The sequence below is a fragment of the Papio anubis genome, chromosome 18 (assembly GCF_008728515.1).
Source record: "Papio anubis isolate 15944 chromosome 18, Panubis1.0, whole genome shotgun sequence".
Lineage (NCBI taxonomy): Eukaryota > Metazoa > Chordata > Mammalia > Primates > Cercopithecidae > Papio > Papio anubis.
In genome coordinates this window covers 44,719,705-44,734,244 of record NC_044993.1, presented here as the reverse complement: position 1 = coordinate 44,734,244, position 14,540 = coordinate 44,719,705, and the positions used below count along the sequence as shown (strand labels likewise).

General features: G+C 42.5%; 1 protein-coding gene across 3 annotated transcripts in view; it reads left to right on the top strand.

The window, feature by feature from the left end:
* The first annotated feature begins 28 nt into the window (after positions 1-28).
* Positions 29-14,540, top strand: part of LOC101007305 (zinc finger protein 267) — a 28,740-nt gene continuing 14,228 nt past the window's right edge. Inside the window, exons 1-2 of one of the 3 annotated variants that reach the window (XM_009196345.4) lie at positions 68-231; positions 6,909-7,005. Coding sequence is in view for 2 of the 3 variants with exons in the window: in XM_003916819.5 (XP_003916868.3) it covers positions 229-231 (3 nt within the window). In the remaining variant the exon portion in view is untranslated. Of the gene's footprint in view, positions 232-6,908; positions 7,006-14,540 lie in introns of all 3 variants that reach the window. The other 2 variants (XM_003916819.5, XM_021931915.2) reach the window with 2 other exon arrangements.

The following is a 14,540-nucleotide window of genomic DNA, read 5'->3' as shown; positions in this document are numbered from 1 at the left end:
ACCATCCAATCAGGAGTGAAGCCGGAGAGCAGGGGCGGCTTCCGGGATTTGGCGGGGGCCTTTGTCGGCTCCAGTTAGAGGTCGGGTCTCCTCATCACGGCCTTGAGTCTTTAGTTCTGGGAGGCCCAGGCCAGCTTCACGTTCTGAGAATAAACAGCCTCTGTTCTGTGACCTGCAGGCACTGGGAGATCCGTAGCTAAGACGCCAGAGCATCCCGGAAGCTGGGAAATGGTGAGTGTGCGGGGTCGGGGGTTCCCAGAGTGGGGAAGGGGGTGGTCGGAAGCGGCCAGAACCCGCTGTAGGGGCACCCAGGCCTCCCCGCAGTCAGCTCCGGGGTCTGGTCCCCGAGTCCCAGCGGGCGCAGCTCGGCCCTCGGTCTCCTCCGCTGCAAGATGGCCGCCAGGCCGGCAGCCGGGACCCCTCGCGTCCTGTCCCGTCCCGTTCCAACCCCGCAGAGCGACCTCGGCCCTGGCCAGAGCCCTCTCTGGGCGGCTCCGCGCCGCAGCCCCGCGTCTCCCCCAGATTGTGCGGTGAGGACGGGAGCGTCTCAGGGGAGACCCAGGTTCGGTGTGTGGTTCGTGTGTGGGGAGAAACTGTGCCCCGTGGGGTCCTCAGTCACTCCTTTCTCCTATTAAGAATTAAAGGGAGTCACTGTTAAAACGTTGAAGAATTTGAGCAAATAGCAATTTGTGACGTGGGAAACCTGCAGTCCTGGTTTGTGGTTCGGAGGTCCCCACAGGGGCTTGAAGGAAATGTTTTTTATAAGGTGCATGAGTAAGCGGACCAAATTAACCGATGGGTTACAGTTCTGTAGTTGCCTTATTTAGACTATGCAGGTGGAGGTGAATTGGAGCTTTGTGGTTCGTTAAGTCTGAATTTGTTTTCCCCTAAAGTTGTAATTTACAAGAAATGTATGTGAGTTTGGTTTTGGTTTTTCTCCCTAGAAACCTGGGGCACTATAACCACTTCCGTATAATCGCCTGCTCGTTAATCATCTTAACACTGCCCAGGGGAACTGGTTTTCCCCTGCGGTTTCCTAACGTGTGTGGCACGCAGAGTCTCAAATCCACCACTGTGTTCTCCCAGTCTAACGGGGCTTGCAGTAAAATATTAAATTTCCAGTTCCTTCCCGACATTTCCAAAGGCTAACTTCCCCTCTCCAATTCACAACATTATTAACTACTGGTCATTTACTGTACATTTCAGACAGAGTATTTTACTCATTAATCATGATTTCACAGAGCAGTGGATGACACTTTTTTAAAGATTTGTTTTATTTTGGTATACATTTCACATGAGAGGAAAGAGAGAATAAAAAAGTCCCTGACACTCCACTGCAAAAAAATCTTTGTGCCTCTTTTTCATTCATCTTCCCTAGGCACAGATACGTTATCAGAAAGAATGTCTTTTGACTTGAGGTTTTGCACAGGGCCCTGTATAGCCACTCTCTGTCCAATCTTTTCCTGTTCCTGAATTTCAGTACTGTCTGGGATGACTGAAGATGCCCACAGTGGCCATTTCTCCTGAAATGTTTAGTGACTGTCAGCCCCAGGTCACCTCCTTGTTAGAGGATGGCCCAAGGTATGGAAGTGTAGCCCCCCAGGGGAGCAGCTGGATGCCCTGGGGCTGAGAGAAATCTCCTGGGACACCCTTAACCTAAAAAGATAACCCTTTGGGACATAAGAATTTTATTTCTTCAAAGCTAGTTTTCATCCCTTGGAGACACATTGCTGGTCAGCCAATTGTTTGCTGGTATTGAGAGTAAACAGTCACAAATGATTCCTGCCCCCGGATTCATTCAGATTTGTGAAGGGAGAAAAACTCCCAAAGGACCAAAAAACAAAAACCCCACCGCAGTGAGGTGCTGCAAACTCGGCTGCAGTGTCCGTGGGGGCACAGTGCAGGATCTCCTGGGAGGATGGTCCCTGAGCATTTTAATGAGCAGTATTGGGGTAGGAGAATGTCCCAGATGATACCGTGACCCGACTTGACACTTGAGCCAGTTATGTCTTGTGTTTCAATCAGCATTACCACTCCCTGAGTCTGCTGCCTTAGAAAGATTTGTTCATTTATTTCTACTTCAGTTTTTCAATTAGTGTAAATTTCATCAGTAGAGCTTGAAAGATAAAAAACATTTCCAAGGCCGTGAAAGGTGGATTTCAGAAAATTAAAATATCAAGTCATATAATTCATTGTTAAAAATTCTTACTATTTTTTTTTTCAGCTGAGTGAGTGTAGTAAGTTTCTCGGGTTTGTTCTTTTTTTGAGAGTAATTTAAAACAATCTCAGGGCTCACCTTTTGGAAATGCTGCCAGGGAAAAGAAATGGAGAAAATCTTTCTTTCATTATTGGCTGTAGAAAGTGAATACATTTTCACAACAATGTGTGGTAGATTAATTGGTGAATTACATAGTTTCGTCAAAACATCAGTTTCTTTTTTTTTTGTAGGGTGAAGAAGTTATGACAGTGGATATCTTTGTTCTTTATCCTCTTGTCTGGATGTTGAGTTTATTTTTTATTTTTTGCTTTTTGGAGACAGGATCTCCCCTCTGTCACCCAGACTGAAGTGCAGTGGTGTGATTACAGCTCACTCAACCTCCTGGGCTCAAGTGATTCTCCTACCTCAGCCTTCCTAGTTCCTAATAGCTGGGACTTACTGGGGTGCTCCACCATGGCTGGCTATTTTGTTTTTTCTTTTTGTAGAGATGTGGGTCTCACTGTATTGCCCCCAGAGTGGTCTCAAACTCCTGGGCTCAAGCGATCCTCCTGCCTTGGCCTCCCAAAATGCTGGGATAACAGACATGAGCCACCATGCCTGGCCTTGGATGTGCGGCTTTAATGCCGAACCTAGCACCTGCTAGAATTGTTTATATATATTTACTAAATGATCTGTTATCATGGAAATAAGTGGCCTATTTATTGTCTGAAAGGGATAGATACTTTTGTATTTTCTGTTGAGGTATAAATTATAAAAGCGTTTCAGTTTCCTTTATTCTATAAACGCTGTTTGAGTAGTTTTGCTTTCTTCAAACACTGGGCATTTTCTCATTGAATACTAATTGAATAACCCTGACTGGGAAGCAGAAGCCTGAGCTCAGTGAGTGCAAACTAACCCAGTCTTGAGCCTGCAAGAAGAGGTCACTGAAGCCCAGTTAGTTCTTCCAGGGGAGTTTCCCCTGCACATGTCCCAGCCTGCTCACCCCAATCATGGAGGAAGCCCTTTATACTGAGAAGCTACAGAGCCCTGGAAAGCTGAAAGCTGAAAATCCACAGAAAGAGGCAGTTAGGGTTGGGAGGCTCTTTCTGAGGATGGAAATTGTTGTCCTGGTTTTGGTTTTTCTCCCTGGAAACCCAGGGCACTACAACCACTTCCATATAATCGCCTACTCATTAATCATTTTAACACTGCCCTTGACAACTGGTTTTCCCCCTGTGTTTTCCTAATATTTGGCACGCAGAGTCTCAAATCTCTGCCACACTGTGTTCCCCCAGACTAACTTGAGGCTTGCAGTAAAATATTAAGTTTCCAGTTCCTTCCCCACATTTTACTTGATTTTGTCAAATAAAACCAATTCAGGTTTAGGTAAGAAGTTCCTTAATTCTAAAGTATTGCAACAGGGGGAAAGCACCAGCTGTAAGATCTTTGTGGATCTCAAAGGTTAGGCAGACAAAGACTTGCTTTCACAGGGAGGAGCAAACAAGCTCAGAAGGCAGGAGGGGAAGGGCAGGATTAAGATGCCAATATCAGATTCTAGATCAGAGAATATTTCACTCTGAAGTCAGCCTGTTCTTAGGAGGGGCTTAGGGAGGGGTTGAATGTTGACCAGGCTGTGAGTGTGTCAAAGTCCAGCAACTTGGAGAAAAATATGAAGTTTGGTTAAGTAGTTTATTCTGAACACTGAAGACAGAACTGTTCAGCTGAGTCAGAAGGGGAATTTGGAGAGTCTGTGGCTTTGTGATGACTAAATCAGGGAGCATCATCGAAGTCATAATAGGGTGGTTTTTTGCAGTAAGCTGTTCTTGGAGAACACAAAAGATGGGGGATTTCTTTAATCACAGCTATTTACTAGGTTACTATTCCTATCTTTTCCCACTGTTTTTTTTTTTTTTTTTTTTTTTTTTTTTTTGCCCTATATGTATTTATCTCATTTGGCTGTTCTGAACTGTATCCTTATGATAACCTGATAAACATAAGTAAAGCGATTTGCTGAGTTATTTGAATAGATCTTTGAAATGATTGAACTTAAGGATAGGGTTATGGGTGTCCTTGATTTACAGGCAGTAGCTTGGAAGTATAGATAGTGCCCCAGGCATTGTGACTGGCATCTGAAGTGGGGGCAGTGTTGTGGAACAGAGCCCAGAACTTGTGGGGCCTGTGCTGACTCTGCGTGTTGTCAGAATTAAGTTGTTGGCACTCAGTTGATGTTGGAGGATTGGTTGGTGTTCAGCAAACTCTACCCATTTGGTGTCAGAAGACAGACCTCACAGAGGCCTGGGTTGGAGAGAGACTCCCAAGTGTCTGGGGGAAGGGAGGCTCTGTTCTGCACACAGGTTGCCCCACTGTGCATTGTCCTTTGATTCCAGGTCTCCTGCTAGGGTGAGAGGGGACTGAAGACTGAGAGGAAAGGTGTTCTGAGAAGAGACCCCCTCCCCCACCCAGCTGCTACTACATAATTCCCACCCACTCCTGAACATACCAACTAGGCATTGGCATGTCCCGGTCCCTCCCAGGAGAAGGCTTGACCGTCAGGAATTACATCCATAGCACCTTTGCTTCCAGTTTCCTGCCAAAAACCCACTCAAGTGCCTGAGGACTCCTGGCTTGTTGTAATCCTAGACACTGAATCCGTAGCAGCGGCCTCGTTTCTCCATCAAACTAGGCTTGTGGACCATCCAATCATAATCTTATCTGCCTGCATGGACCCAGGAATATGTCAGAGCATAGCCCCACCTGGGCCAGTATCTGTAGCACAAACCAGTCCTTCCACCAACTTGGTACTACCCTCTGCTCATGGCTCGATAGCACCTTCCTCTGTTCTGCCTTTTACTTCCTCACAAGCCCCTTCTTTATGTGTACCCAGTGTTCCCAAGGTCACCCCACAGGTGCCTGAATCCAGCACCTATTGGAACTCAGATGTCCATGAGCTCAAGACCATGGCCCTAGACTTGGCTGTTGTAAGAGCAAATACAAATTAGAAATACATACAAGACTTAATCCTTCTTGAAAATAGGGAAAGAAATTTTTCTTTTTTTTTCTTAAAGCATTCACTTTAGAAAACTTTCATATGTAAATTATTTTTCTGTTTTACAATCTGTCTAAATCACTCTAACAGCTAAATAGGTCATTTGTCAGTCTTTTTGACTCAGTACTGCCTTTCTCTAAATGTAAATAGCAAAGAAGATAGAGCTGTATCCCACAGTTTCTCTAGGAGAGCAGGCATCTGGCTCCAAGTTGCAAATCTGCCTGTCACGAAGACATGAAGTTTATTTTTCCTTTGACTGTAGCCAATTAAAAACCACAGATGGCCTCCCAATTCCCAGGTGAATTTAGAATGAACTCTATCTGACGAATGGTGCTGTCAGGTCTTCTATTGAGGACTAATTATGGTGACTTTTCACCAGTAGGTGTTTTTCTAATCTCTTAGCAGGTTGCCTGTCATGTCCTTTACATTCTGGGCTAATTATGTCACAAAAGAGTTTTCTTTCTTTTCTACCACTATGGATAGTTTTTCTGGGGTTGGAGATGATTTTATGATTTTCTTCTTCATTATATTTTTCAAACATTGCCCAGAATTACCGTACAGAATATAAACCTGTAAGGTGCCTGTAAGACTTCACTCCAGAGGGTCCTTTCCCTCTTTGATTTCTGTTCACAACCCACAATTGTGCAGCACAGTACCCACTACTCCCAAAATCTGCAGGCAGAATGGTCTCTCTGCTTACTTGGAATCTTCAGTCCCTTCTAGAACCGTTTGGCTACATTTCTACAAAAATAAGTTCACAGGGCATCAGTCAGTTAGCCATTCCAGCTCTGTCTTTCCATGCCCCTGGCATCTTCAGAACTGAAACTGATTCAGAGACCATGGGGCCTGGAAACCAACCAGACACACACACATGCATTGAGTAGGCCTGAGAATCTCAATGTTCCCCTCATCCTCTTGCCCAAATGCCCATGAATGTGCAGAAGGCGCATGCCACTTCCCTGCCCCTCCAACACCTAAATATGCAGCTGTGAATTCTGAACCCAGGTCCTGGGGTTCTCCAGGATGTGTGAGAGCAGCCTTCCTGAGGGGCTGTCTCCTCTAGTTTTCTTCACAGCAACACCCAAGAATGCAGAGCCAGGTTGATCCCACCTGGAGTCTGCACATAAAGGCTGGTCTCCACCTGGGATCCATGAGACAGGGCCAGACTTTGGACTCAGGATATATAGAAAATCCAGGGAACGTTTTCTGCATCGTGAGAGATCAACATGGACTTTGTATAAACAGAATTTCGTGGCAGAATCTGTAAGTGTAAAGCAGCACCTTAGCAGAGGGAGGGAGCCATGAGTGAAGCTGTGCCTACCTGTAAGCTGTGTTACTGGAGTAGGGTAATCTTGTCCTTTCTTGTACCTAAGAGTTAGCTGATCAGGTATAGGTAATAACATATCTGGATCCTGGATCTGTGGCCCTACGATGACAACTCAATTTTCTATTCTGGTTCCACAAGGACAACTTGAGTCTTTCCTGCCTGAATCACTATTGGGTTTTCATCACACAGTTACAGGGACTATCTCACCAGCACCTAGGGGTCCTTGAGACACTTGGTTATATCCTGTGCAGGCAGGGGACAGGCTGACAATGGGCTAATCTTGCTTCTGTCTCAGAGGGAGAGGAATGAGTCATCAGGGTTTGTTTCTCTTTTAACAGAAGGAATCTCCTTATTTGGTATCCAAGTGGGAGTTGCTCCAGTTTTCTAATGTGTGGGTGAAATACAAGGAGGAGGCCTGGAGACTCATACTGATAGGTAAACCAATTCCTTCCATTTCGTATGGCCACTAGGCAAACAGATGCAGCAGCCATAGTCCCTACCATCCAGGAATTTTCAGTCTAGAGCAGATGGATAATGGTTGAATTCAACATCATGTGGTCAGGAGCAAGAACAGAGGTGTACAGGGAACTTGGACTTGGTTTGGGACACTGCCCTTATGTTGACGTTGTGAGTTCTGACGTCACCACCTGAAGGGCCACCCATGGACAAAAGAGTTGTTATTATAATGATTATTTATGTTGCTTTTTTCTCGTTAAAGATAATTATGTAGCTACTAATATAATTTTCCTAGAAAGCCCTATGCGTTTTGGTTAAATTGTTTGTTGTTGCATGTTACAAAATAGAATGAAGCTTAAACTATTAAAACAAGGCAACCCATGGGAGTCAAGTTCTTGTTGGTCAGGCTTAGGAAAGACAATTGAAAATAAAGCAGCAATGTAGAGACGAGAAGTCTAGCCCAGCCCCTGCCCCAGCCCTGCCCAAATCCATCCTCTTCTGAACCTGGTCCAGGTCTGCCCCTACCCTGGAACCTCCCCTCATAGAACTGACTAGAGGAGATCAGACTTCAGGGTGGCTGCTGCTGCCATCTTTTCAGAGGTGGTGCTCACAATTTCCCCAAACCCAAAAGCAGATAAATGGGAGTAAAAGACTCACTTTTTCAAAATTATTTGAAAATTAAATTTTTTTCTTATTGAAACCAGTACCTCTAGAAACATTCCACCTGGCAACCTCTTTTTCATTTCTGCAGATCCAGTAGTTGCTCTACAAGTTGTAACAAAGTCAGTGTAAAGATATAAAGAGAATAATGAGAAATTCTTTTTCTTCTTCTTCTTTTTTTTTTTTTGAGACTGAATCTCACTCTGTTGCCCAGGCTGGAATAGTGTCGCAATCTCAGCTTACACAACCTCTGCCTTCCTGGTTCAGGTGATTCTCTGCCTTAGCCTCCCGAGTAACTGGGATTACAGGTGTGCCACCATGCCCAGCTGATTTTTGTATTTTTAGTAGAGATAGGGTTTCACAATGTTGACCAGGCTGGTCTTGAACTCCTGACCTCAAATGATCCACCCACCTTGGCCTCACAGAGTGCTGGGATTACAGGCGTGAGCCACCACGCCCAGTGGAGAAATTCTTCTGAACTAAACTTGACCCCTTCCTTTCTGTATCCCTCCTATCTGTCTATAGTTAGCTTTTATAGTGATAGGGAAACAAGAAGAAATAGAAAGGCTGGGCCATTTTCTAAATCCTGCTGGGAATTATGGGATACTCAGGAGCCACATCCCAGAGGTTTACGTGGCTTAACTCGCACCATGTGATGTTCCCAGCACAGTGCATACTGTGAGCACATAGTACAAGCTCAGTAAACACTGCTTTAATGCATGTCTCCATGTTGTTTTCCAAATGCTGACTTAGACCTAACTGTCTTCTCCAGTCTCTGTATCTGTAGACTTTAAATGGCTGGCAAAGGATGTGATCTTTCAGGACAGTGATTGGTGGTCCTCGCTGTGAACGAAATTTTTTTTTTTTTTTTTTTTTTTAAGACGGAATCTCACTCTGTCACCCAGGCTGGAGTGCAGTGGCGCGATCTTGGCTCACTGCAAGCTCCGCCTGCTGGATTCACGCCATTCTCCTGCCTCAGCCTCCCGAGTAGCTGGAACTACAGGCGCCCGCTACCACGCCCGGCTAATTTTTTGTATTTTTAGTAGAGACGGGCTTTCACCGTGTTAGCCAGGATGGTCTCGATCTCCTGACCTTGTGATCCACCCATCTCGGCCTTCCAAAGTGCTGGGATTACAGGCGTGAGCCATCGCGCCGGGCCCAAAAAGTATTTTTGTTGTGATTAGAGTGTTGGGTGTAAGGGACTCTGCTGTGTCTGCTTCCTCTAGCTGAGTGCTATTGATATTGGGTCTAGGGGGAGCAACATCAGCATTGACAGGGGACTTGTTAAAGAAGCCAGGTCATGGAAACTTTTCAAACCTGCAGAATCACATTACTTAGAGGGGGCCCAGAATACCAAATGATATGTATGCATATTGAACCTTGAGAGGCAATGCTTAGCTAAGTGATTCTCAGCCCCGGCTTCTAAGTAGGGTCACATGGCCAGTTTGAAGAACTATGTCACCTGTATCTTCCCCCACAGATTGTTTTTTATGATTATATTATGCTTTACTTTTCCCCTCCACGCATATCACAGCAATGATTATGGGCCTGTCTGTGCGTCAGCACTGATACCAACTTGTCTTATTACAGATAATGCTAACTTCATTTACTTGGTTCAGGTGCCCTCTGCCAGAATCCTTCACTATAATCATTTTTCTCTTTGTCTTTAATGAGTATCTAGGAGGGAGGATTGACTGAGTGTGTGTATAAACCATCACATTTAATCCAGAGACTCCCATTTCTTTTTGGTTTCCCTGTGCTTGTAGCTTTCTTTGCAGAGTGAAGGCTCTCACGTTTGTTGACAGGAGATAACAGCTTTTAAGACTGGAAGTTCTGAAGCAGGTCTCAGTATTGTAGGTTTCCATTTTATTTCATCTCATGTCACAAGCATATGCTTATTTATCTTTATATTTTCAGAGAAAGAATAAGAATTAACATATAACAAATATATCTATTGTCTTAAAATTCTAAAATATATAATAGCACATAGAATAAACATAACAAAAACTTGAAAAAAAATACCAGACTCAGAAACAAGAGCTTTTACTTTATTTCGTTGTATGTATTGGTCTTTATAAAGTTTTGTTAAAACACACAAAAAAGGCATCATCCACAAAGAGTTTTATAGTTTTTATACAATTTAAAACATTTTTAAATTTTATTTACACAGAGATATTCTCTTTTAATATGTATATAGTTACCATTTCTCTGTGTGTGTGTGTGCGCGCACGCGCGTGCGCATACGCACATAAGATGAAAGCATTATTTGGTCACTGTTGTGTGGCTGCTTTCTTGTTTTCATCACTCAGTTACGAAATCTTCTCTGAACATTGTTAAGGTTGTCTCTGTATATTGACCGGTATATCCCTTTGAGATAAATTCTAAATCAGATAAACTGAGGCAAAATACAAACTTTACTATGTAGCAAATATTTGCAAAATAATTTTTATATAAGAGGAAGAATATTTTTCTCATAGATTATTATTTTGTATTATTATACTTTAAGTTCTAGGGTACATGTGCACAACGTGCAGGTTTGTTACATATGTATACATGTGCCATGTTGGTGTGCTGCCCACCTATTTCAGTCATTTACATTAGGTATGTCTCCTAATGCTATCCCTCCCCTCCCTCACACAATAGGCTGATTGTGTGATGTTTCCTTCCTGTGTCGAGTGATCTCATTGTTCAGTTCCCACCTATGAGTGAGGGAGCATGTGGTGTTTGGTTTCTGTTCTTCGTAGTTTGCTGAGAATGATGGACAGCTGCATCGTAATGTAAAGGACGAGAACTCATCCTTTTATGGCTGCACAGTATTCCATGGTGTGTATGTGCCATTTTTCTTAATCAGTCTGTCACTGATGGAATTACATTTGGAGTTGATTCCAAGTCTTTTGCTAATATTGTGAATAGTGCGCAATAAACATCGTGTGCATGTGTCTTTATAGCAGCGATTTATAATCCTTTGGGTATATCCCCAGTAATGCGATGGCTGGGTGGAAATGGTATTTCTGGTTCTAGATCCTTGAGGATGCGCCACCTATTTTCCACAATGGATGAACTAGTTTTACAGTCCCACCAGCAGTGTAAAAGTGTTCCTATTTCTCCCATCCTCTCGGCCTGTTGTTCCTGACTTTTAGTAGTCGCCATTCTACTTTGGTGTGAGATGAGTATCTCATTATGGTTTGATTTGCATTTCTCTGATGATGGTGAGTGACGATGAGCATTTTTTTCTTGTGTCTGTTGGCTGTATGAATGTCTTATTTTTGAGAAGGGTCTGTTCATATCCTTTTACCCACTTTTTGATGGGGTTGTTTTTATTAATAGAGATTTGTTTGAGTTCAGCACAGCAGGTTCTGGATATTAGTCCTTTGTCCAGATGAGTAGATTGCAAAATTTTCATATACATTCTGTGGGTTATCTGTTTTCTACTCCAGTGGTAGTTTCTTTTTGCTTTTATTGCCAGAGGCTCTTTAGTTTAATTAGATCATTTGTCGAATTTGGCTTTATTTGCTGTTGCTTTTGGTGTTTTAGACATGAAGTCCTTGCCCATGCCTATGTCCTGAATGGTATTACCCTAGGTTTTCTTCTAGGGTTTTATGGTATTAGGTCTAACATTTGAAGTCTCTAATCATCTTGAATTAAATTTCATACAAGGGTAAGGAAAGGATCAGTTCCAGCTTTCTACTGATGGCTATTAATTTCCCAACATTTATTAAATAGGAATCTTCCCTATTTCTTGTTATGTCAGGTTTGTCAAGATCAGATGGCTGTAGATGTGTGGTATTATTTCACAAAGGGGCTCTCATTTCTGTTCCATGGTCTATATCTCTGTTTTGGTACCAGTACCATGTTGTTTTGGTTACTGTGTAGCAGTATGGTTGAAGTCAGGTGGCGTGATGCCTCCAGTTTTTGTTCTTTTATTTAGAGGATTGTCTTGGCAATGTGGGGTCTTTTAGTTCCCTATGAACTTTACAAAAGCAGTTTTTCCTATTCTGTGAAACTCATTGATAGCTTGATGGGGATGGCGTGGATCTATAAATTACCTTGGGCAGTATGGCTATTTTCACAATATTGATTCTTCTATCCATGAGGCATGGGTATGCTGTTTCCATTAGTTTGTGTCTCTTTTATTTCACTTTGAGCAGTGGTTTGTAGTTCTCCTTCAGAGGTCATCCCTTGTAAAGTTTGGATTCCTAGGTATTGCTTCTTTTTTGAAGAGTATAAGTGAATGGGAGTTCATTCATGATTTGGCTCTCTGTTTGTCTGTTATTGATGTATAAGAATCTTGTGATTTTTGCATGTTGATTTTGTATCCTGGAGACTTTGCTGAAGTTGCTTATCAACAAGGAGATTTTGGGCTGAGGCGATGGTTTCTAAATATACAATCATGTCATTGCAAACAGGACAATTTGACTTTTTCCTAACTAGACCACCCTTCTTCTTTCTCTTGCCTGATTGCGTAGCCAGAACTTCCAACACTATGTTGAATAGGGTGGTGAGAGGAGATCATCTTATTAGCCAGTTTTTCAAGGGAATGCTTCTAGTTTTGCCCTTTTAGTATAGTATTGGCTGTGGGTTTGTCATAAATGGGTCTTATTATTTTTGAATCGTTCCATCAATTCAATTTAGTAGAGAGTTTTAGCATGAAGACTGTTGAATTTTGTGAAAGGCCTTTTTCTGCATCATTGAGATAATCATGTGGTTTTGGCCTCTTTGGTTCTGTTTATATGCTGGATTACATTTATTGATTTGTGTGTGTTGAACCATGCCCATCCAGGATGAAGCCCACTTGATCATGGTGGATCTGCTTTGATGTGCTGCTGGATTAGGTTTGCCAGTATTTTTATTGAGATTTTGCATCGTCATCAAGGTCTTGGTCTAAAATTCTCTTTTGTTGTGTCTCTGCCAGGCTTTGGTATCGGGGATGATGTTGGCCTCATAAAATGAGTTAAGGAGGATTCCCTCTTTTTCTATTGATTGGAATAGTTTCAGAAGGAATGGTACCAACTCCTCATGTACCTCTGGTAGAGATTTGGCTGTAGATCTTTCTGGTCCTATATAGCAGACTTTTTTTTTTTTTTGGTTGGTAGGCTGTGATTGTGCCTAAATTTCCAGAGCCTGCTATTGGTCTGTCCAGAGTTCAACTTCTTCCTGGTTTAGTCTTGGGAGAGTGTAAGTGTCAGGGAAATTATCCATTTCTTCTAGGTTTTCTAGTTTATTTGCGTAGAGGTGTTTATAGTATTCTCTGATGGTAGTTTGTATTTCTATAGGGTCGGTGGTGACATCCCCTTTATCATTTTTTATTGCATCTATTTGATTCTTCTCTCTTTTCTTCTTTGTTAGTCTTGCTAGCGGTCTATCAATTTTGTTGATCTTTTCAAAAAACCAACTCCTGGATTCACTGATTTTTTTGGAGGGTTTTTTTGTGTCTCTATCTCCTTCAGTTCTGCTCTGATCTTAGTTATTTCTTACCTTCTGCTGGCTTTTGAATGTGTTTGCTCTTGCTTCTTTAGTTCTTTTAATTGTGATGTTAGGGTGTCAATTTTAGATCTTTCCTGCTTTCTCTTGTGGGCACTCAGTGCTATACATTTCCCTCTACACACTGCTTTAAATGTGTCCCAGAGATTCTGGTATGTTGTATCTTCGTTCTCATTGGTTTCAAAGAACATCTTTATTTCTGCCTTCATTTCATTATGTACCCAGTGTCATTCAGGAACAGGTTGTTCAGTTTCCATGTAGTTGAGCGGTTTTGATTGAGTTTCTTAGTCCTCAGTTCTAGGTTGATTGCACTGTGGTCTGAGAGATAGTTTGTTATAATTTCTGTTCTTTTACATTTGCCGAGGAGTGCTTTACTTCCAACTATGTGGTCAATTTTGGAATAAGTGCGATGTGTTGCTGAGAAGAATGTATATTCTGTCGATTTGGGGTGGAGAGTTCTGTAGATGTCTATTAGGTTCGCTTGGTGCAGAGTTGAGTTCAATTCCTAGATATCCTTGTTAACTTTCTGTCTCATTGATCTGTCTAATGTTGACAGTGGGGTGTTGAAGTCTCCCATGATTATTGTATGGGAGTGTAAGTCTCTTTGTAACTCTCTAAGGACTTGCTTTATGAATCTGGGTGCTCCTGTACTGGGTGCATATATATTTAGGATAGTTAGCTCTTCCTGATGAATTGATCCCTTTATCATTATGTAATGGCCTTCTTTGTCTCTTTTTGATCTTTGTTCGTTTAAAGTCTGTTTTATCAGAAGCTAGGATTGCAACCCCCGCTTTTTTTTTGTTTTCTATTTGCTTGGTAAATCTTCCTCCATCCCTTTATTTTGAGCCTGTGTGTGTCTCTGCATGTGAGATGGGTCTCCTGAATACAGCAAACTGATGGGTCTTGACTCTATCCAATTTGCCAGTCTGTGTCTTTTAAATGGACCATTTAGTCCATTTACATTTAAGTTTAACATTGTTATGTGTGAACTTGATCCTATCATTATGATATTAGCTGGTTATTTTGCTCGTTAGTTGATGCAGTTTCTTCCTAGCATCAATGGACTTGACATTTTGGCATGTTTTTGCAATGGCTGGTACCAGTTGTTCCTTTCCATGTTTAGTGCTTCCTTCAGGATCTCTTATAGGGCAGGCCTGGTGGTGACAAAATCTCTCAGCATTTGCTTGTCTGTAAAGGATTTTATTTCTCCTTCACTTATGAAACTTAGTTTGACTGGACATGAAATTCTGGGTTTAAAATTCTTTTCTTTAAGAATGTTGAATATTGGCCCCCACTCTCTTCTGGCTTGTAGAGTTTCTGCCAAGAGATCTGCTGTTAGTCTGATGGGCTTCCCTTTGTGGGTAACCCGACCT